At 44.3% G+C, this 23,269-nt stretch overlaps 1 protein-coding gene across 2 annotated transcripts in view; it reads left to right on the forward strand.

Moving 5' to 3' along the window:
* LOC146797320 (laminin subunit beta-2-like) overlaps window positions 1–23,269 on the forward strand; it is a 342,744-nt gene that overhangs the window by 289,511 nt on the left and 29,964 nt on the right. For both annotated transcript variants that reach the window (XM_085624322.1, XM_085624321.1), the window contains 5 exons: window positions 2,869–3,053; window positions 5,828–6,069; window positions 10,309–10,512; window positions 15,099–15,243; window positions 19,555–19,762. In XM_085624322.1, coding sequence (XP_085480448.1) covers window positions 2,869–3,053; window positions 5,828–6,069; window positions 10,309–10,512; window positions 15,099–15,243; window positions 19,555–19,762 — 984 coding nt within the window. The remainder of the gene's footprint in view (window positions 1–2,868; window positions 3,054–5,827; window positions 6,070–10,308; window positions 10,513–15,098; window positions 15,244–19,554; window positions 19,763–23,269) is intronic.

The raw sequence follows: 23,269 nt of genomic DNA on the forward strand, positions 1-23,269 counted from the left end.
TCAGTGAATTTGTACGGTTTTTTAAATGCTAAGTTGCCCACTTAACGCAGTTCGTTCCGTGCGCGCACGGTGCGCTTCGCGCACCGCGTGCCCACGTTACGCTAGATGGGCCATGAACGCACGATGCGCTTCGCGCACCGTGCGCACATGGAGGACATATGATGAGCATCGTTGTGACAGGTAAAATATATGTTTTGCTTTGCTTTGATATGCCATGCACAAATGGTGCCCTTCCGGGAACCATTTGCACATGGGGTGGTGAGAGTGTGGATATTTTTTTATTTTTTTTTTAATTTATTACCGTACGCGTACGGTAAGCGTAATCGGCGAAATTTTCGAAAAAAATAAAATTGCCTTTTTTCACTTGGGGGATCGTTGGGGACTCCCTCAATATGGCTAGGTGCTTGGGAGCTGTCTAAACAGCCCCTTTACATGTTGTTGCCCTTTGTTTGTCAATCCCCTGTCAGAGTGCGAGAGAGAAAATGGCGGCCGCCGCTTCCTGGTTTCGACCGATTCGAATGTTTACTAAGATCTATCAGCCAATCAGAATCGCGCTCGCGCACGTCACCGTACGCGTACGGTAAGCGCACCGTAAGCGCACCGTAAGCTGGCTCAGATATATATATTGATTTAAAGGCTATTTTCTCAGGAACTACTGAACAGATTTACACCAGACCTACAAAAGGCACTTCCTTGACCTGAGGACTACCTCTCTGCCAAATTTCAAGGAACTCTGTTCAGCCGTTCGGGCTGTAGCTGTGTCTAAAGGTCCTATGGAAAAATGCATGGGAAAAACGCGTTTTGGGACCCCCCTTTTATCTCAGCCCCCGCTTGACGAATCCCCCCGAGACTTTCAGGGTAGGAGCGGAGCGTAGCGCCCCACCTATTTTGAAAATTTCGCGAGGATTCGTCGTCCGGCGCCAAAGTTATTCAAAATAGAATGTTGCGGTTTTCCTATGGAAACGTGGTCCTAACTATAACTACCTACTGGCGACCGCCAGTAGGTAATATATATATATACATATATATATATATATATATATATATATATATATATATATATATATATATATATATATATATATATATATATATATATATATATATATATATATATATATATATATATATATATATATATATATATATATATATATATATATATATATATATATATATATATGCAAAGGACTTCATCTCCAACATCGCTTAATCCTCATGCAAAGACGTACACGGACCCATCGATTAGTGCAATATTTTATTCAGTCCAACAGTAACTCACCTCCGCCATGACGCGTTTCGGCCCGCTAGAGGCCTTGATCACATGACGCTGTTGGTGGAAGCCTGATTTTTTAAAGTGCCAGTGCGATATCACGTGCCCGGAAAGGCAAACAGACATAGAAAACATCCCAAAACATAATGTTGTACCACACATGTAACTGCATAATGCAGAAAATACTGAACATTTGTGAACTTATGATGACCCATATTTGTAGCATATTTACATGAATGGCTGTAAACAAATTATTTGTGAGAAATACATCCAGGTTAAAGGGAGCATACCGATAAAATATCTAACAAATCTATAAATACATAAAAATATAAATATATAGGTCTGTATATTTGCGGCCTCTGCCTTAAAAAATTCAATCAAATCTGGTAAAAACATCATTAAGCTAAAATCTTACGTGTTATGTATACACAATTTTTGAGCACCAATGCGTTTAGTGTATAATTAACTTCGGACAGATAGCAGCAACAATACGTGCAACTGTATAATCAATATGAGTTATACAGCATTGGCAGACATTAATTGAAATTACTAACCCGTGTAACATGAAGGTAAATCACTGTCTTAAAAAGACAGATAGTGACTAGATTTCATCCATTTTGCCTATGGTACCTGTGTACAGAGATACATAAGGAATCCCTAATGGGTATATGTTACCGTAAGAAATTAATCATACTGAACCGGGTTAGGGTTTGCCTGTGTCACTGTATGTTGTACCTAAAACATTAACCATGGTATTCCTTCTTCGATTGATAGTCCCAATGGTGCCTAGATGTAAACGTGGTTGACCTCTTGGAAGAATTTTTTGTGTATATGCTACTTTGATGTATTGCTATATAGCCTATGCCACCCAGGGTTGTACAAAAAAAACCAAACAAAAACAAAAAGAGAAAAGGGGAACAATCGGCTCAAAGGTAATCTAGGCATGCTTTGGACAAAAAGTTGTATCATGTTCATTGAATCATTGAATTATTGAAGAAACATTGCTCAGAAAGGTCAAACATTAGTTGAACCCTCTGTATACCATTTGCCTAAAAGTCTGCTAAAACATTTATTTAATATCATCATAAATGTTAAAAAATTACAGAAAAATCCTAAAATTATCCCCTTAAAAAAATATATATGGTGATTAAGAAATCAGGAACCCTAAGAAATTTATAACAACATAAATATATATATATTCATTCTCGTTTGTTTTAAAAAAAGTCTTACCTAATCCTAATCTAATGAATTCTTCCTAGGTTCCCTAGCTTTAGTAACAGCTGTTAATTACAGCATTTGAAAGCGGCAGAAGAGCTACATTTTACAGTTCTTTGTATTATTCTCACTCTCACTCTCAGGGCCTGATTATGAGTTTATTGGATGGGATACTCCATCACAAATGTGACAGACATCCCGTCCGCTGTATTACAAGTTCCATAGGATATAATGGAATTATAATGGATATCCGTCATATTGGTGACGGAGTAACCCTGTCTGCTAAACTCTCAATCAGGCCCCTAGTGTTATTCTTATTGTTAGTCTTAGTCCAGCCCCATTTTAATTTACCACTGATCTGTTTCTTTTTCGAACCACAGAAACAAAATTACTGAGACAACAGAAGCCCTGACTCAGCTGGAGGGTGAGCTTACTGAGGTACAGGATGAGAACTTTGCGGCTAACTATGAGTTGACAGCACTGGAAAGAGATGCACGGGCGCTCAACACATCTGCAAAGGAGCTCTCCCACCAGCTGGATGTTCTGAAAAACTCCAACTTCCTAGGTAAGTGGCACAGAGGAGGGGACCAACTGTGAGGTGATCCGAAGACATCTAAAATCCTTCTTGCCTTCTGTCCCTGAAGATGCAACTTAGGGATGAGGGAAGATGAGAGAGCATATGTGGAAGAGGTTGTCACTAAAATGACGCTCTATATAGTTGTAGACTCGCCTATTACTCTAACAAAATTTCCCCGCAGACCAGTAGTCATGAATGCCTGGTTGGGCCATGGTCATTCGCATGTCAGGCTGAACTCTGTGGTTCTCCTTCAGCACAATCAGCAGACATTCCTAAGCATTATATAGGCAGTAGTACCTCTGAAACCCAAGAACAAATGCTGAAGGAGTTGGAAGGTGCCTGGCAAGAATGCCTGGGCAGTCTGCAAGAGCATTTTGGTGGTACTGTTCTTTGGAATATGGAAGCATATTGCAGCTAAGGGTCTCTGATGTTTCATTTCCCTCAGGTTAAATATTAAATGAGCCTCATGCTCAGGGGAACCCAGGAGGATTTGTGCAGGTGCCTGACCATTCAGTGTGCCATAACAAAAGATCAAATTATGTATGTATGTAAGCATATGTTATTTCTAGAGTGAACCTAGCTACAAATACAGCACAGCGCAGTACCTGGGTCAAAGACAAGCATTAATTAACGAGTAACAGGAAAGGAAGCTGGGTTATGGATAATTGATGCATTGTCATGTTGTGTTTTTAAGAGGTGAGACTTCCACTCTTTCCGAAAATCGGAGCAGCGTTGGAGCAGGACTGAAAGACTCGGATGTTGTTCCGGATCCTGGATACATAAATGGAGAAGGACTGCTGTCCTGTTTTTACCTTTTTATACTTCTTAGTCTGCAGCCTGATGGTGTGCTGGCTACAGGTGTGCTGAGAACCAGGAAAGATGATGAGACTGTCTGTAAGACAAACAGAAGTGCTGGTCGTGATGACTTTGTAAATTATGCACCTGGTTTTGAAGATGGTGAGGGCCAGCAACAGGAGCCAATCGGGGTGGGGGTATTGTGATCATTTTTCTTCAGGCCTAGAGAGAAGTGCTGCAGCATGTAAGATGCTCCTAAGGGGCGCCATTGTTTTCTCTGGGAGGCCATGGAACACGACATTAGACTTCCTGAAAGGAGTGCAAGACGTTGCAGTCTGGATGACCAACAGCTGCCTGAAACTCAACACCGAGAAGACAGAAGTCCTCGTCCTCGGTACCACCCCTTCTGCATGGGACAGCACCTGGTTTCTGACCGCCCCTTAAGCTCACCTACCCTCTCAGACCACGCCAAGAGCCTCGGCATTTTACTCGACTCATCACTCACCATGAACCGACAGGTCAACGCCATCACCTCCACCTGCTTCAACACCCTCCGCATCCTCTGCAAGACCTTCAAGTGGATCCCCATGAGTCAAGGAAGACAGTCACCCACGCACTCATCACCAGCAGACTGGACCATGGAAATGCACTCTATGCCGGAATCAACAAGTCCCTACTCCACAAACTCCAGACGATACAGAACACCGCAGCCAGACTCGTCCTCGGCATTCCCTGATACGAACACATCAGCCAACACCTACGAAGTCTCCACTGGCTCCCCGTGGAGAAAAGAGTCACTTTCAAAATCCTCACTCACGCCTACAAATGCCTACACAACAATGGACCCAAATACCTCAACGACAGAATCAACTTCCACGTACCCAAAAGAAACCTCCGATCTTCCAACCTTGCACTGGCCGAAACCCCGCGCATCCACAGAGGAAGGAAGATCCTTCTCTCACAGTGCAGCCAAGACCTGGAACAAGCTACCGGCAGACATCAGACGCGCCCCCTCCCTGAACACCTTCAGGAAGACCCTCAAGACCTAGCTTTTCGGCTAAACAGATCTGCAGCCCCCTCAGCACCTTGAGACCCTCACAGGTGAGTAGCGCACTTACAATTCCCTGATTGATTGATTGATTGATTGATTGATTGATTGATTGATTGCCATTACCACCATTCACATGTGAGAGTACAAGGGCTTGAGCTGTAGTTCTGAAATCACTTTCTGGATCAACCAGTTTGACTTTCTTTAGAAGAAAGAGCTGGTACTGGGCTGTCTATGTTTTTTAGGCATTGTTGGATTTCGAGGACAACCCTATCTGTTAAAGGGCTACTTACTGCTAGCTAAAGACTGTAGGGGTCACCCTTCAGATGTCCCACCACTTTGGGTTGTGAGGCACTGGAAGTGACATCATTCACATTTTAACTCTGATGACAGTCCTGTATAGAGTTTTTTAAGGAATCTTCACCGAGAGCTCAATCTGCAGAAATGTAATTAACAGTGACTGATAACACCCACAAAGAACTAGCTCCTACAGCTAGCTCTACTTTTAAAAGGGAAGTTATTGGATAAGTGAAATCACAGACTTTGCAATCCAAAGCATACCGTTGGGGTCTTTAAATGGGTCTACGGGCTGGCTATAAGGATGCTTAAGCTATTTGTCCGTTAAGCTGAAATGGGATTCTTTGCCTAGGTGATTGTTTCATGCAGTAGCATCTGTGAATACTAGATTCCTATTGCAGGTCTTAGGATTTGTTCTAAGTATTTGTGTTCTGTTTGTGGATGGGGAGTATTGGAGTTTCAGCTTCAGTTGTTTGAGGCTGAATGCGCTATGAGCTGTTATCACCCTACGCCTCACCAGTTATGCCTACATGCCAAGGGCAGGGGGTCATACCTTAGAGTAGGAATAGTAGAATCTGTTATATTGTTCTGCTACATGTGCGTTGTCTTTATTGTCATCTAGGAGCTTATGACAGCATCCGCCAGTCTCATGCCAAGTCCCGCGAGGCAGAGCGTCAAGCCAACGCTTCCACCTTGGATGTGCCAAGTGCCGTGAGTGACTCGGCCAACACTCGCGAGAAGGCAAACGCGGTGATAGGAAAGAAGCGGGATGATTTCAACAAGAAGAATGCCGCAAATCGCAAGTCTCTGGTGGATCTTACAGCGAAGGCGGACATGCTCGACCTGAAGAAGATCAATGAAAAGGTGAGGGCGGGAATTATACTAACCCAGCTTCACTGGCCAGGTGACTGTTATTTAAAGGGTCTCAGAAGAAACTTAACATACCCGAATCTTTCCATGCCATCTGTCCATCAACCACTAGCAACACTTCTGTAAGCCCCAAGGACAGCCAGACATACCCACACTAGTCTTTTGCTTGGTGTCTTTTTCACAGGAAACACTTAATGGGGCACATGGCCTACCCAGCTGGCAAGATCCCTTTTCTTCCCACCATGGCAGGAGCAGTTTCTGTGAATATAAACAATACTGGCTTGTCGGCCACGCAGCTGAGCACCGGTGAGGGTGTTTTCTTCACCTCCATATAAGGTGGTAAAATGAGCTAGGTGGGACAGACATCCGTCAATTTTTGACAGACGTCTGTTACCGCTCAGCTTTAAATGAGCCCCTGGTGATCATTATAAATACTGAAAGTGAACACAAAGGTCACACAAAGTACCAAACATCTCCAGCCTGATGCCCATCCATCAATCACTAGAAAACCCACAGGAAACCACCCAGCCTACCCCAACCTGCCTTATCCTGAAGCCCATCAATTCCTATTAGGAGACATAAAGACAATCTAAGAAACACAAACCAGTCCAGAGCATGAACACATCAGTTACTAGTAGCACAAAGGCAGAGCAGACATTACCCAGCCTGCCCAAGCCTGTCCTTATCAGGAGGCCCCTTAATAGCTAGAAACTAAGGGTGGCAAACAGACTCAAGTCTATTCATAGCCTGAAGTCAATCAGGCAGTAACAGCCAATGGGCACAGAAGGTTAAACTAATTTACAAGAAATTGAAAAGCTGTACACAAAATAAGTATCTACAATAATTCAACTTAGCTGGTAAAACATATCACATTTTTTATTTTATTTTCTATACAAACTCCAAAGAGGCTAAACAAATTCTAAAGCAAGATTAGGAGATCTAGAAAGGGAGGAAGGTAGAAATTACTAATTGCCCAACTAGAAGAAATATGTCTACAAGTCTGAGGGTTCTTTTGAATTCAGCTGGAACAATTTCAGTAATTTAAATAAAGCAGAAATGAATGCACTAAGTATACAGATCTGTCTATTGCTAAATATTTCAAGTGTTCACTTGTAGATGTTAAAATACCTCCTGAAGGTGAACCTAGGAGAATTAACTGTTGCATGTGATAGAACATTTGTGCTGTTCATGCAGAGTGACTATGCACACAACTGGTTTGTGTGCTGAGTGTGGAAGAAGTGAGGCAACCACACTCTGCATAAAATAAAAACTAATGTAACTCAGCTACAAAGGGAACTTAAAAAGAATCCAAATATCTGTGAAGTCTGAACAGGCTGGGTTCATGCTGCAAGGAATGAAGAGGGAGCAGGTCTCGGCTATTCAAGTTCTCTTTAAGTCTTGACAAACCTGTTTATCTTCACTGAAGCTATTTATAGGATATATTCTGGCTCTACACAGCAACCGTTGTCATAGTACACCCTTGCAACAGCATTTTGTTTCAGTTTTAGTTGCTGTTTGTGGATTCCCACGCAGAAGTTCCTTTCAGTGCATGTATGCTGCAAATAGCAATGTCCCACAAGTTCTACAAAAGCTCAAACCTGAGAATGACTGAAGTTCATCAGAACGAGCCCTCGTGCATAGCAGATTCTGTGGTCCCTGAAGAGAGCAAAGCTGGGACTGGCCTGACTCTTCTAAAGAGGAGCGTGGTGGCAGCGTGGGTCAGCAAAATCCTGAGGTAGGTCCTGAGACGGTTTGAAGATGACCACCAGGCTGAAGCGTCACCAAGCAGTTTGTGAACATCCCCTCCAGCTCAGCAACTCAAGGACGATCAGAGCCAGAGCTTGACAGGCGAGCTCCTCTTCAACGAAGTAGTCATTGCCACTTTGACCATGCTTGCGAGGCATGGTGTCTGATACAGCAGTCCAGTGTTAGCATTAGATCAAACTGCAGCAACGTGAGGTCGCCATCCGGCTAATCTCCTGCAGCAAATTAACATCCAAATGAGAAGGAAAGCTCTGGTGACCCGTTCTTCATTTGGAGGATGGAGGTGTTATAGAAAAACATGCCCACATTTGGGACCTTGGTGATAGGTAGAATGTTTACTCTGTATATGGAAGTGCCAAGTAAGGCCTAAGAGGTTTTGGCAAGCCTACAACCTACGTACCTAAGGGTAAACGTTTGCTGTTCAGTATATTCATGCATAACATAAAATGTGCATTTGTAAAGCACACGTTCACCCAGAAGGGTATCTTGGCGCTGACTAACAGATATTTATTGTTACCCAACGTTACTCTTTTTATCGACCTCAGATGGATGAGTGGACCCCTCCAGGATTTGAACCCGTGAACATGAGGTTGAACACAGGCCCCTGAAGTGGATGCATTAGTCCACTGAGCCACCAGACCCAGCTCACGCTTCCATTTTTCCATGTTAAGTCCAAACACATTTAAATGAAAGCCTTCAGTGTTACGCACAAATGTAAAGAATAATCAAAAATCCTGAGTAGATTGTGGCAAAATAGAAAGACCTAGGAAAGAAGAAAGTAGACTAAGAAAGAGAAGCCTAAAATAGAGAAGATATCAGGCATAAAACTGTGCTTCATTTAGCAAGTGAGGTTTATATGATTATCTCACAAACTTTAGTCACCTTTTTGAGACCAATGGTGATGTTAGTTCGTCTAAATATGTGGGATTCATAGCCAATGTGTACATTAAGTCCAAGGCTTGCACCTACAATTTATTAAATGGTTTCATCTTTTTTCAGAAATGCCTGTTTCCACTAATCCTACACATAAGACATTTACCAAGGAGGACAGTTCTAAGGTTTAGAATTGGGTGCAGTAAGATTTGCGAGACAGTCACTCTTAGAACCAGTCAGAAGCGGATGTCTCACCCTAGAGACAGTCTAGCAGACCCTGTTGGAGCAAACAGGGGCCAATGGGCCTTAAATGTGCGAGATGAGGTCATTTGCCTCTGGTATCCTGGGCTCTATCTTAGTAGGCTCTGCCAACGGGGCCAAGTACAACCCCTTCAGCACTTGGCTGTCAGTGGTAGAAATAGCAAGTAGTGACAGGCTTCTCCGGGAGGTGGGGTGGAGGTGCTCGAGCTCAAGACTCAGCCATACTGCAGCCCAATAACTGAATGTCCAACTAAGTGCCTATCGTTTAAGAAAGAAAAGTATTTTAATGCACACTAGAACGGAATACTAGACACAAGCATAGACAAAGCACAATGTTGTGTCCTGGGTGCGGTTGTGCAGGGCTGCTGTTCTATGCACTGTCTTTTCCTGGTTCCCTCGTTGTGGTCTAGGCGATTCCCCACTGGGATTACAGCAATAGTGTGATTACTGCTCAAGTGCAAATCTACCCCCTTAATGTATTTCCGCTCAGTCTCGCACAGGTCAGGAGTGTCAGTTCCCGTACAGTTCAGTTGCTCTGTTTTTACCATCCACGGTGGAATAGTCCTCTCCAGCAGCAGCAGCTAGTCCTTCCTGCTTCTAATAGAAGGCACATTCATCATCAGTTCCATCAGGGGTCTCCTCTTTGGCTGCGGCACCCGTCCGGCAAACACGGCTTCAGCGGTCCTGCTTATGTACATCTCAGTTGGTCACTGGTGGAGGAAGGGCAGGCGGGCATGGCGATTCCCCACAGAAGGCTCAATTTTGACTTAATCTCAGCGTGGAACAGGTGGGCAAGGCGTGGGCAGGTTTTCTGGGATCAGTGCAGCCACACCCAGGCAATCTCCTTCCTGCATTGTAGCTACGCACCAGCTCATCTCTTAGAAGTACAGCCGTGCCCAGGTTGATCTTCTGGGCAATATAGCCATGCACAAGACAATCTTCCTCTGGGTAATAGGGCCATGCACAGGCCAATCTTCCTATGGGTAATACGGCCATGCACAGCCTGAATAATTCTCAGACCACTGACACGGCTGGGTTTTGTCTGTCACAGGACGAGTTGTGATGGTTCCCACCACAAACCACTTCCAGAGAGACTGTAGATGTTAGATTAGCATGACAGCAGGTCTAAAATCAAAAACTAGTATACCAGATATTTCCAGCTGGGCTCTCAGGGTAGGGGTACATGAATATACACCATTCAGGAGGCCATTTTAATCGCGACACAGTCACTCTTTGAATCAGGCAGAAAGGGGGCACCTCCCCCCCCCCTCCTGGAATACTGTGCAGGCGCTGGCTTGTGAATCATTGTGATAGGTGTATGGGCTTCTCTTACAGGTCTGCGGTGCTCCGGGAGATGCCCCATGCTCAGAAAGCCCCTGTGGAGGCGCTGGCTGCCGTGACGACGAAGGGAAAAGACACTGCGGTGGACTAAACTGCAATGGCGCGGTAGCCACTGCAGATAATGCACTGGACCGGGCACGTCACGCTGAAGATGAGCTTCAGAAGGCCATGGGGGATGTAGAGGATCTATTCCAAAAGGTAAGGGCTGGAATGTTTAAATTTTTCTGTCAGAAACTCAGACCAGTCTGGGTACATATTCACGAAACAACTCCTCAGGACTGAGGAGAATTATCCATTCTAACATCTAATGGGTTTAGTCAGAAGTCCAATATCTAAGTGTTACACTCAAGACAAGTGGAGAAAGAGTGCCATTTCTGTCATTTAGTACCTAAAAATCAGGACAACAGTAACACTAAAGCAAACAAAAGCTTTGGGGAGAGGTAGGACCACATGAGATGGAAAGAGGAGTGGACTGGATAGGAAACCTAATCAGGGCAAGCATCGGCTAGCTCTTATGGACTAATGGGCCATGACCCCACCTTATTCACAACAAGGAGAGTGTCTATCAGGCTGAACAAAGATCAGCCTGCCCGACACGCTTCTTGTTCAGGTCAGGCAGCCGGGAGCCAGACATGGGCTAAATGTGCAGATTCCTGGCTACCTGAGCTTTGCCAGGGTGAGGATTTCACAGTCCTGTGGGTGTGGCCTCCTAAACCTGGCAAAAGTGCCTCGAGACCCTCCCTCTCATGATGAGGAGGAGCGTCAATAATTGCCTCAGACCTGGGAATTTCAGTTTTAAGCCCTGAAATGCCCAGGGCCGAGTGTCAGTCAGTGACATCTCGTCACAGAGTCGGTGGGGTCAACAGTCTCACTGACCCCCATCCAACTCGGTGACGAGTGAGAAACTGCTGCCTCCTTGCATTGGCTGACCTAAGGTCAGCCAATGCGAGAAGGCAGCAGTCCCAAACCCTCCTGGGACCTCCAAGACTTCCGAGCTGTAGTAAAGGTATGTTTTGTTTTTTTCATGTTTGGTACATACATGTATGTATGTATTTATGCACGTATATGAATTTGAGTGACTGAGTTTTGTGAATGGATGTGTGTGTGTGCGCATGCACGTGTGTGAATGTATCGGTGTGAGTAAGTGTGTATGTGTATATGTACGCGTGTGGCCCCCTGCCCCCATCTCTACTAAAATTACTGTCCACCACTGATCAGGCCCAGTATGAATGAATGAATGAAATTGGCATTTGTAAAGGCAAAAATCACCCGAAAGGCATCTCAGCGCTGAAGTCAATGAACAAAGAAGCCTGTCCCTCTGAAAATGTAAAAGAATAGTGTGAAAAAAACTTTTTTTTTCAGGAGCTTTCTGAAGGTGTCGTTGTTGACAGCTTGTTGTAGAGCGAGCAGGAGATTGTTCCATGCCTTTGCCTCAGAAACAAATAGGGATCTTCCTTCCCTGGTTTGTAAACTAAACTTCGGCATCAATAAAAGTTTGTTATTAGCAGATTTTAGCGTTCTAGGGGGAGAGTAGGGAACAAAACGACCTGAAAGAATTTTGGGGCTAGTTGATGAAATGCCCTGTACACAATGGTTAAGGATTTCAAAGAAATCCATTTATCAACAGGAAGGCAATGAAGATCAATAAACCCCCTGCAGTGGAGCTTTTGCGGGTAAGTTTAAGAGCCAATCTCACTGCCGCATTTTGAACCACCTACAGCTTCTGGATCAGATATTTTGGTAAACCCAAGAAACTATTGCAGTAGTTTAGTCTTGAGGTGACCAAAGCTTAAATAACCAGACCCCTGAGACAGAGTTAACATGATGACAGAAAGACAAATCATTGTCAAACTTAAACTCCCAAGTTCCTTTCAACATTGGTCGGCAGATGGGACATGTCAAGATTGCCCGGCCACGCCATTCCGAGGCAGAGAACTGGTTGTTATTTCCAAAGCAGAAAACTTCTTATCATTACACTTTAGGAAATTACAGTTCATCCACCTGATTACGTCGGAGAGGCAATTAAAAGAAATTAGTTCAGAACTGGTGGAGTTCTTACTTAGGACCAGAATCAGTTGGTTATCATCAGTATAAGACACAGTGGAGTTAGCAAATGATCTAACAAGAGTAGTAAGGGGCGACATATTACAGTGAATAAAGTGGAGCTAAGAGCTGAGCCTTGAGGGACACCATATTTGAGCGATTTCTCCTTTGATTTAAAAGGCCCCAAAATGAAAACCTGCTCCCTTTGGTCTAGAAATGATTGGAGGCGTGCCCAGCCACCGCCTCGAATGTCTTAAGTCAGCCTGGATGTTGGAGAAGGAAATCGTGACTGATCGCGTTGAATGCTGCCAACATTTCACAACCGCATTTTTTCCACTGTCTAAAATAAACTTTAGAGATTCTAAGACTTCAGTGAGTTTAGATAGTGTGGGGTACCTAGGTCTAAAGTCAGCTTGAAGAAAAAGAAGAATATTTTATGTTTCTGGAGATTGACCAATTTTTCCAGTATTTTTGCTGGTGCTGGAAGCGAGCAAATGGGTCTGTAATTAGACTAGCTCCTCGGGTCTTCATTGGATTTCTTAAGTAATGGTTTAACAAGAGCCCGCTTCCATTTATCCGGTCCATGAGCCAAAAGAAGTGATTGATTGAGTTTAGAGTTCAAGATCTGGTTGATGATCTCAATACCCTTTTTAAATATGGACGGATGACAAGGACCTAAAGGTGATCCTGATTTAGAATGTATATTAGCCTGCTCATACAGCTCTAAAGTAATAGAACTAAACTCCACGAGAGACAGGGCAAATAGTTTTGATCTTATGATCAAAGAAATCAGCCAGTTTGTCACATAGTGACTGCAAAAAATCAGGATCGGGGGTACAACCTTTAGGCTAAAGGACATTTTTTTAAGTTTGGAAAACAGTGCAAGAATAATTTTTTGCCAATTCAATCTTTGCAGCAAAGTACAGTCTCCTGGCTTCTCTAATGAATTTATGATATTTTTTACCACTAATTTGCATAAGGCTCTGTCGGCTTGGGAATATGTGGCCCTCCAAGCCTGCTCTAACTTTCGAAAGGTAAGATGCTCTTTTGCCAAAGAGGGTGAGAACCAGGGGGCAGAACGAGCTCAGTTCTTCTGGTTGTTGAGGTAGTTGGGCTTTAATGGCCTCAATGAGCTAGTGAATAAAACTGTCTAGGTCCATGGTTACCTCTCCAGTTAGATGAGTGGGAGAACAGGAAAGCCGCTGCGTAAAGGTAGTGCCCTGTAATTTGCTCCATCGTCGATGCGTGAGATCAGTCTTTCCAGAAGCCCTACTCATAGTTCTGTATGAGCCTGACACAAATGGAATAAACTTATGATCAGTCCGTACCTGGGCTTCTAGAATACCTGCCAAAATAGACTGTTGATTGGTAATGACTAAGTCCAGCATATGGCCAGCTTGATGTGTAGAGCTGGTCTCCAACTGAGTAAAATTAAGGGCAGTTAGATGGTCAATAAGAGTCCTTCTGGCACCCTTTTTAACATCATCGATGTGACAATCACCTAGGATGGTGAAGTTCGAGTAAAATACAGAGCAAGGATGTACAGATGTTGTCAGTGGATGCTGTACAAGAGAGAAGGATGGAAGCAGATTGGCCGGGTACGGATTATGGTAATGGCAGAAATGGGGTAAACCAAGCGAGCAGACGGAAAGTCAAGCAGGAAGGAAGATAAAAAAGGAAAATGGAGTGGCGGGAGGAAGATTGGGCATATAAGGGGAATGGGTGGGGAGGGGAAAAGAGATCAGTAGGAGGAGTAAGAATACTTGATGGGAGCAGGCTGTAGGGCCATAAGGGACAGTTTCAATAGGTGGGAACACCCACCTGTCACATTTCCACCTGTCCTCTAGCTCATATGAAGTTTACAAAAGCATTTGTACTCGAAGATCTCAAGTTTTTGTCATCCTCGAGGATTTGTCCTGGCCTCAAAATCGTACGGAGTATTATAGTAGGGGAATGAGGGGAAAGGTTGCACTAGCCACACTAATAAACGTCCTTTATCTACAGCACACAGAATTATATTCTCATCCTACAAATGTATCCAGATCATTGCACCATTTACCTCAATGGCTATCCCATAGCAGCAGTGGTTTCTCACCTCTGGCTAGACCCCTAATTCCTTCATGACTAGATGAAATTCTAATTGGGGAAGACTTTAATTTGTGGATAGTCCCAATGCTGAGCCTTGTGTCGACCTCCCCAGCATTGAGCAGGTCCTCGGCTTCAATCAGTAAGGGCCCCAAACAAGGTCATAAGCACCCTCCATAAAGTGCACTCGGGCAAAGGTCCAGTACACCTACCCCACGATGCCTGTTCCGAACCCTTCGTTCAAATTCCGTGCATCGTATCAACCAACAACCATTAGGAGTTTGAAACATTGAGGAATACCATTGGGTGTTCAAGGACCCAGACTTTGAAATGCTCTCAACTCAAATCTGGGGTCCAAACAAACTTCATGCAATTCCGCAAACCTTTGACCACTGAACTTTTCACATCTTCTTTAACTGAACTTCACACTGAACAAGAGTTGCGATCAAAGAGGTTCTGGCATGGGACACCTTGGTTTTCTGTGAGTTATTCTGTGAATAATACATGGTGGCATAAAACTGACATGTCTGCTGTGCTAACTACTCAACAGCTGATGCAGTGCTGTGTCAGAATGCTGCTGTAGACGAGCTGACTGTGTCTGTCTTGCAGTATTTATACTATATATTCTATGACATAACTGTAATGTATTCATACAGGTGGCCGATGTCAAGGTCAAGGCGGATGAAGCCAAAGCCAAAGCTCAGGCTGCCCTGGATAAGGCCAATGACACGAGGGCCCGCGTGGAGCGGTCCAACAAGGACTTGCGGGAGCTCATCAAGCAGATCAAGGACTTCCTGAACCGTGAGTACCTGCGATGGGAGCAGAAGGGGCTGGGGGAGAAAGAGTAAGGAGGAATAGGCAGGGCTCTTTCACCTCACACTTAGATCAGACCTAAAGGCTAGGGGCTTGAGTTACAGTTTCGTTGTACCCTTTGATTCTGGGTAAAGTGCTAAATCCATGAAAGAATCGACTAGAAGAATTTCTTCCACCACAGAGATATGGTGAAGTCTCCTCCGGTTCAGCTCTTCCTCCAGAAATCAGAGGAGCTTCCATTTTCCTCTACACACTCCACCCTCCCTGTGGCAGCCGTCCCAACATATGTAAAGTTCACCGCCGCAGCAGCAGGCCATTTTCGCAACAGCAGCATATTTGGCAAATATGTTGTCAAACCTGGTGGAACCGTGAATTTGGCAGGCAGGAGTTCCTCGAATGCATGGCTCAGTTCATACTCCAGCAAACTCGAAGGGATTAATTACAATGTCGACATCGTAGCGGAAAAGGGACCGTCCAACAAGAACTTGTCGGTCCTGCTTCCACTATTACAATGCGACCGCCTTCACAGACATCCGCAGGTGTATTTTTTCTGTTGTGACTTGTGCTGCGGGCTACAGCACAAGCCGCAAAAGAAAAAAACACTTTTAGAACATCCATGCACCTTGTAGCAGGCACCATGTGGGCACATGGGCCCTGCTAGGGGCCCTCAAAGTCTCTTTCTGACAGCCTTCTTATGTCGGAAAGGCTGACATGGTAAGGCTGTGAAAAACAGACATCCTAATCCTGACGGCGGTGCCTGAGCAGGCACTGCTGTCATTTGGGGATTAACTGTCTGACCAACGCCCTGTAAGGCTCCTTGAGCCTTCGGAAGCAAAGCAGAATTCCACTGCGAGTTTTTCTTCATCTGCCAGTATCATAATTAGGGCTCCCGGTTTTCCGTTTAAACGGATATTTACATATAAATACAGACGGAATTTTTTTTTTCCTTCGTCTGTATTTATATTTAAAAGCGGGAAAATACTACCAAATTTTGCTGCACTGCCGTGCTCCAGCCGAGTTGCTTCGCCATGCCCCTCTCCCTGATTCTAGGCAGAGTGGAGCTGCAGGGGCTCTTAGAAGGGGTGAAACAACAGCGAGGCCTCATTAACATGCAAATGGTCTTTTAAAGACCTGTGAAGTGCTCGGGTGCGGCTGACATTTCACATGCTGGCTCTCTAGTCATAACTTCATATCAACTCCAGGATCTTGTGCCGACGTTCGGACTCTCAGCAGCGGCCTGGGCTTTTTGTTGTGTCTTCCCTGTGCCTGTGTTTCCACAGTGGCAGAGAGCAAAACGCGGTGCAAGAGTGAAGGCAGCGTTGGATGCTAGCGTCCACAAGATTGCTGCAGGTCACAGTTTGGAAATGGAAACCTGAACGGTTTGGTGGACTTTCCCATTTCTTAATACGTTTGTATGCTTCGTTCGAAATATTTACATATCTATTAATATTGGACCTACTCCTCTGTTTCTAGGCCCTGCCAGTGGTGACAAAGGGAGTTAGACATTCAGCAGTTGATCCAGTCACACAGTGTTGATGGAGGTCAGAAGCCAGGCTTAGACCACCGTTCTCCAGTGTCCACATTAACAATGTATCCGCTAAATACTGATCTGCCGTTTGTACTCCACAATATACACAGGCCCTGGGTCTACTATATTTGCTACTTGCTGGGGTACCTGTGCCAACTTTCACAAGAAAATAATATTTTGTGCGGAAAGTTAATGCAGGTGCAGTGAGAAAATCGCTATTGAAGGTGGAGCACTACACCCTCACGTTACCTAAGCAAAGTGGGGGGGGGTGAGGGGGGCACAGGGCAGGAGTAGTGCAAACACGCATAGGTCTTCATGGAAAGCTATTTGTACTAAATAAGCATGACCTACGGGTGAACTTATTTTCCCAAATCCACCCCGGTGCAAGCAAGGGGAAAGCGGAATATCGTGTGACATTTTTCTGTGTAATTTACGTAAATATTTCATTTTTTACGCAGCTTAACCTTGACATTAGAGCGTAACTCAAGTGTCAGTCTCATGCAAGCCACCGCTGGCTATTCTTTTGCGCCATAGGGAAATGCTTAGGTTGCGAATGTGTAATAGTCACTCACACCTGCCTTCGAAATTATGAACAGGTGGCAGTTGAGAGCTCTCGTAGCAGATGCAATAAGTTGTATTTGGGATCAAATGTGAATGCAACACAGCACATGCATCTTTGTTAATGAGACATCCAATTACAATCTAGAACACCAGCGTCCTACCCAACAGTAAAAGAGGATGTGGCGCTATGTCTAGAGCTGCCAGCGATGGAGCTGGGAAACAGGGTTCGTTCGAGTCTCGGCGTCGGGTCAGCATTCTGTGATTCTGACCAACTCACTTTATCTAATTTCTGGTTGCTTGCAGTGTATCTGTAGTGGGAGAATGGGATTGTGGTACTGCTATTGACTATCTGTATTCTGAACATGTTTTGAACTCTTCCCTTCATGATCTCCAAAATACTCACCCTTTCTGTTTACTTACTAACCACCCGGTCTAAGCTCACTAACCAGTTAGTATAAAAACAACAGTTCTTAAAATTCTTAGATAGACTTGCAGGGTATTTAATGTATTTTCAATGTGAATTGTCATCTGTAGTTCCTCCAATTTTGAATCCAGTGCAGCCCCTCCCCTCCCCCCCATGATAACTCCTTCGGCATTTGGTGGAGAGTTTTTGAAGAAATTAAAGAAATTAATGTTGGAATTGGCACATAACTAATGAATGTCCCTCTGGCTGGGATGAGGCCATAAGCAATTGACCCTCCATTTTGCTGCAGGACAGCTCTGACGCTATTCAGAGGTTACAATTTGTGGAACTTTGCTTACAGAGTTTACAACTATGTGCTTTTTAGGGAGAAAAGGCAGCTTTGACTTTTTGAAAGTATGCTGTTAGATGGGATGTTTACTCTTATATTTCCCCTTTAAGATAGCATCTTCTTTAACACCAATCACTACAAACTTTCTCCTCAAGAGCAGACTGTTGCAGTTTTCCCAGTAGCATGTGTGGTTTTAAAAAAATGCTGAAAATGAGCTTCAAGTGTAGGCGTAAGTTTATGTGAGGAAATTAATGTAAAGATTTTATTTATTTTAAAATCGTAGCCTCGAGATGCATTTATTCTGTGCACTCGAATATGGGGTTAGAGGCGGTGCCATCAACCACTCTAGTGCAAGTTGCAAAGTGTATGGGCCCAAATTAAACCATTTCCAGCTCAACCCCAGAAGTGTTTGGCTCTACAGAAGCCACTGTATCTGCTGCTCGAAGCCAGTTTCTTCACAAGTGAGGGACAATCCCTCATCTCTGTTAGCTCCATGCAAACAATGGCAGGTCTCTTAAAAGAGTAAATTTTATGAGTATCATTTTCTCCATGACGGCCCCTTCTATGTCTTATGGCAGCTGCAAAGTTGTAACTGCACTTAAAGGTTAGGGCAAGTACATGACTGTGGCCGATTTCCACACACACTGACACTATTGTAAGATCATATTAGTTTGCATTAAAATGCGAATATAAATTGTGGTAGTACTGAGCTGTTAATAGCCTTAAATAAATGTGGAAAAATACTAACTGCAGCGTCGTCTTTTGGTTGCGGAAAAAATAAATGCGGATATATACAGAAAAAATGCCCAAAAAATAAATACAGATAAATACAGACGGAAATGGCAAAAAAATAAACACCATAAAACCGGGAGCCCTAATCATAATACAGTGGTTGGACTCAAACCTATGATGTTGGGCAGGAAGCCTCCGATGAGCTGTCGGATGGCTTTCCGCCCGACATCATAATCAGGCCCTAAGTGAGGCCCCAAGACATCTCGACAGACTGTTCCCTGTGAAAGGCTGGTCTGATACAGACAGATAGGTGAGCAGAAAAGGAGTCTGACTCTGCCCCAGCCCTATGTGCCATTTAAGTCACTGTTGTGTCAGGAAACTAATAATTTATTTGTAAACAAGACTTCCTAATTTGTCACCGACCAGTACTTTGGGTAACCTACATTCCATGTGAGAGAAAGTGAAACATTTTTAGAAATTAATACGCAGTGTAGTTTACTGCAAGAATAAACCTTCTTAATGACCATTTACTCTTCACACTACCCAGGTAGCCAGGTTTTAGATATTTCCTCCACAGAATTAAGGCACAAGCCAAAGGTTCATCTAGGAAATTGTCACTCAGACATGCATTCTTTTAGGTTTAGTAGCTGCAATGGAATGTTTATGATGATATTATAATGTGGAATGTCACTAAAATGCTTGTACCTGTACATTGGTGTTCTGCAGAAGAAGGCGCTGATCCAGACAGCATTGAGATGGTGGCCAGCCAAGTTCTGGACCTCTCTATCCCGGCTACCCCTCAACAGATCAGGCACCTGGCGGAGGAGATTAAGGACCGTGTAAACAGCATCTCCAATGTGGACGCCATATTGGACCAGACTGCTGGAGACGTGCGAAAGGCGGAGCAGCTTCTGCACGATGCCCGCAGAGCGAGGTAAGCAGCCCCGAGGGAGAGGGGTGGGGCAGGCCCCTTCTGGGCCTTGCAGCACATTGACTGCTCAATGAGGAAGCGGTGTGTGGTAGGTTTATTATACTCACGACACAGGAGTATGAAAACACTGATTGCATATGGGTTGGCTATGTTTTCATCAACATCACTGAGCATAGTGGTCCAAGCCAGACTTGTCAGGACAGGCACAGAAGCTACATTTACATACATTAAACCTAAATGGACGTTTTACATCGAGTTTAGACTAAAAATGTGGTATGGACCTTGCCCGTCTGCCTCCACGTTGGGTAACCCCCAGGAAATTGTTCAGGAGGACAGAGCAGAAATAAAGATCTGCAGAGGGAGAACAAACACATATACCTTTAAATTTACATTGTATTGAATGGTATAGTATGGAGTAAGCCAAATAATGTGCAGCAGGCGAAGTAGACTGGTCCAGTAATATTCTACATTGTGGAGTAGGAGCCTTGTAATGTGGATTGTGGGAAGTAAAAATAAGAAAGAGGGAGGAGTCACCATTCTATGTTGTGAGTTTCAACCTGTTTTATTTTCCTTCAACACAGTCGTGTTGAACCTTTGAATGTAGCAAGGTATTACATCTATTCGGTTCCTTCCTACTGATTTGTTCACCATAAGGTCAGTCGTGAATCTGTGGTGCTACCCATTTTTGCCGTCCTAAAGCCGGCTCCCAATCTGCAATGAAGATATTCCCTTACATTGGTTAAATATGTCCTACAGTGTTCAGTTTTTTTAACTTTCTTCATTGAAGAAGTGTTGATTCGACTTTTAGCAGATTTTCAGGTTGTCAGGATACGCTGTTTGGTTGGAATAAGAGTGGTTCGTAAACATGTTTTGGTGTGGTTTGCTGTGAGAGGCCTGTAAACCTTATAGTATAGAAGTTCTATTAGTAATGTTGATAAACTATAGAATCCGATTCTTAAAACCATTTGTGTGTATAATTGAATTATAAATGACTCGAGCGTTGCATTTGTACCCACAAATCATAGAGACTGATGTGCAGTTAACACTATTGGAGGGCATCCATCAAGTGATGGGATGTTTGGAGCCGCAGCATAGGTTGGAGGTGGTCTTCCCATGAAGATGCCATGGAAGCTAGAAGAGACTATCCAGGGAACAACAATAAGCTTGTTCTTAACAGGATGGTTTTCTGAATGGTTATGAAGCTGTGCTGTCTTGTCCTTGAACGTTTTCTGGCTTACGCCGTGGTTTTCACCAATGAGCTTGACAGCCATGCTAGTACACATGTGGAACTGAAGAAAACAAGATGCATTTTACCAGTGTGTGAGCTCTAGAAATAGGTAACACAGAGAAATATGGGTTCCCAAGGATTCATTTCACATGATTAATGTAAGAAATGGGGTTATTGGTTCAATGGGAATGTGTTCACCTCAGGGAACAATCACTTTCCTTGCCAGGGTGAGCCCTCAAAATCACTAAATTAATCTCAGCTCAGCTGTCTGGTAGCTATGACACAAAGCAGACAGGCTTATCTGAGAGGGAATGTGTAAAATATTATTGCAGTACTAAGACAGTAATGAAGTAGAAATGCACAACAGAAAAAATCCCAAAACAAATTAGATAAATAGAACCTTATGAACCTTGAAGCCCAATTCTTTGCTTTGAGGACACGAGGGAGAGTAGATCAAGACTTCTAAACTCTTCCCAGGTCTTTCTCAGGTAGCAGGTTCAGTCATCTTCTGATCTTTCACAGGTCCTGGAGTGTCTGAAGTGGGTGCCTAGAGATGCCCCATTCATGCCTGGCACTAGCAAGTGGGTGGCAATGACCCCTGGAGATGCCCTACCGAATGGCGTAAAATTTCACAAGGTTGACGGAACCCACTTTGGGTATTTTCAAAATGGCCAAAGTCTTTGGCCTCACTAAACTTGCGGTCTGAGGGCTGGGAGTGTGTGGGGAGCGTACTCTCGTAATCTTAGTGTCTTGCCACTTTTAACACTAAAATCCAGTTTTAGACAGTCCCTATACCCCCAAGAAACTCAGACACAGTAATCTAGTTGCACAAAGCTGATACACTCAGTGGATTACACCTTGGTACCATATACTAGGGACTCATAGGTCAGTTGAATATGCTAATTGGGTGTATACCAATTTCTTCATGTTGAAATGAGGAGCACAAGCACTTTCCCACTGGTTAGTTCTATAGCCAGCAAAAAATAGGGCTCAGCAAAAAGGCAAAAATATATGTCCTGACCCTGCAGAAAAGGCAGAGTTTAAAAAGCGAACAATTCCAATATTTCATCAGGACATAGGACCTTATTCAGATCTTGGCCAGGAACCCTGCCATAGATGCTCTATTAAGAGGGGCAAACTGTCTTAATACTGCCAGAGGAGCCTCCTCAGGCTCTGCCAGCAGAAACTTTAGACAGACGACCTCGAGGACATCGGGCCATTGGTCTAAGTGCCACAGACCATCCACCCTACTTAAGGCAGATTTTATGGTGTGTTTTGTTCCAGTTTTAGACTACCAGGAAAATCCTGTTGGTCACGAACAGGAAATATTATAAACGACTCCCGCACACCAGGAGAAATCTCCTAGGGTGTCAGGCTATTCTTTTTTTCTTTTTCAAAAACAAACTTCCAATTTGAGAATGTAATGTTGAAACACCAAACATGTTTGCTGAGAAGCTACATTAAATATGGCAGCCCTCAGCAAACCTACAGTATCATCAGAGGAGCCACCATTGCAACAGGTCCTCTCAAGCAACAGAGCTCTTCACCTTGCAGGCAGGGATCTCTAAATATGGCGCGTGGTTATCCACTAGTATTCACCTCCTCAGACACCGTCGAAAACACCATCTAGCCCTCCCAGTCCCTCTGCAACTCACTCGCCAACTTCTTCCACACCAAGATTGCCAACATCTACCATAACTTCGAATCCCAACCCCTGCAGCAGGACTTCCCTGCTCCTTTCTCCATTCTCCCACCCTACTTCCTGACTGACTGGACACCTCTTTGCACTAAAACCACAGCCTCCATCGTGTCCTGCATCCATTCCTGATCCCCAACCAATCCCTGCCCACTCCATGCCTTCAACCTCGGACACAAGGAAATCAGACCCCCGCTTACCAGCATCATCAACTTAGCATTCAGATCCGCCACCTTTACGGAATCCTGGAAACACGACGAAGTCAAACCGCTTCTGAAGAATCCCACAGCAGACCCATCTGACCTCAAGAACTACCACCCCATCTCGCTACTTCCTTTCCCGGCCAAGGTTCTGGAGAAAGCTGTCAACCGCCAACTCACAGATTACCTGGAATCCAAACACCTGCTCGACCCCTCCCAATCCGGCTTCTGCTCAAACCACAGCACTGAAACCACCCTTTGACCGCCATAGACGACATCAGAGCCACCCTTGAGCGCAGCGAGTCAGCAGCCCTGATCCTCCTCGACCTGCCAGCGGCCTTCGACACAGCTTCCCACCACTTTCTTATCCAAAGACTTCACCACAT

Source organism: Triturus cristatus, chromosome 9 (genome assembly GCF_964204655.1).
Source record: "Triturus cristatus chromosome 9, aTriCri1.1, whole genome shotgun sequence".
NCBI classification, from domain to species: Eukaryota; Metazoa; Chordata; class Amphibia; order Caudata; family Salamandridae; genus Triturus; species Triturus cristatus.